We start from the raw sequence: 1,055 nt of genomic DNA, 5'->3' as shown, positions 1-1,055 counted from the left end.
GGAATGTAAGCAATTATTCAGATATTGATTGTGTGACTGTTGGCCTCTTACAGCTTGTAGTTGATAAGCGACTGAACATGGTATGTAGTTTACTTATTTGACTTTCAAATTATTCTGCTAAGCTTAAGCGAGTTACATATTAATAAATGTTTTATATTTATGCACTTTTTTTACAAATGGTTGTTGTTGTTTCAATTACTGCTTTGCAAAATTAACAAAAATAAAATAATGCTTGGCTTCTGTAAAATAAGTAAACGGAATTTTTTCTGCTTTTAATACATCCTGTTAAAAAAGGAAAAATCAAGTCATCTCTCATTCAGTAAATAAGATTTACCATTTCATTTGAATACTTTCTATTTTTTTCACTGAACATGCTGTATTCAGCTACAGTATGCTTTAGCGTACTGAATTTACAATAGTTTAATAGAATTAAGCAGTTTTTATTGTAATATAAAATACTTGCAAAATTCAGCATAAAATATAAATGGAATGCGCCTGGCATGCAAAGGGCATATTAGCAGTGAAAAAGAGAGGGACGTTGTGCGTCGATATTTGGGAGTCCTTGTATTTGTTCACATCAGTAAAGCTATATATAGTTTATGTTTGTTAGGAGTCGATGCGGTCTGTCAGCTAACAGACATGGTAGCGCAGAAGACGCTACAATGGCGTGGTATGATCCTGTCTTACATCAGAAGATTCCATGTGGAATGTGCGAAACTTCCGTTCAATCAGTTGATTGGGTCGGCGAGACGCTACTTTTGCCATTATCAGTGATATGTTTACATGCATGATTATATGCACAAGTTGATCCTCCAATGGAAACCTTCAAGGGATTACAAAAAAGATTACTTGAAATTTACGGGGAGCAAGAGCTTGCAATGCAGAATTTTTAAATTTCTATAATTTTGCGATGACTTTGCATGATCTCATGTTTGCCGTGGCGATAAATGAATGAACTCCTCTGCATCGGTTCCGTGAAGCCTTTGCAAAAATTGTCAATCATATACACAGTTCATTTTGAACGTCAGTTCCATAGAAGTATCCGAATGATATTC

General features: G+C 34.5%; 1 protein-coding gene across 1 annotated transcript; it reads left to right on the top strand.

Annotated features, from left to right (window-relative positions):
- The first annotated feature begins 489 nt into the window (after positions 1–489).
- On the top strand, positions 490–791 carry Tsp_13956 (conserved hypothetical protein). The gene is made up of 2 exons (XM_003366310.1): positions 490–605; positions 638–791. Exons 1-2 carry the CDS (start codon positions 490–492, stop codon positions 789–791), a joined length of 270 nt encoding a protein of 89 aa, XP_003366358.1.
- Positions 792–1,055: the final 264 nt, after the last annotated feature.

This window comes from Trichinella spiralis (genome assembly GCF_000181795.1).
Source record: "Trichinella spiralis strain ISS 195 chromosome Unknown Scfld6181, whole genome shotgun sequence".
Lineage (NCBI taxonomy): Eukaryota > Metazoa > Nematoda > Enoplea > Trichinellida > Trichinellidae > Trichinella > Trichinella spiralis.
The sequence above is the reverse complement of the archived record's forward strand: the minus strand, read 5'-3'. Positions and strand labels throughout refer to the sequence as shown.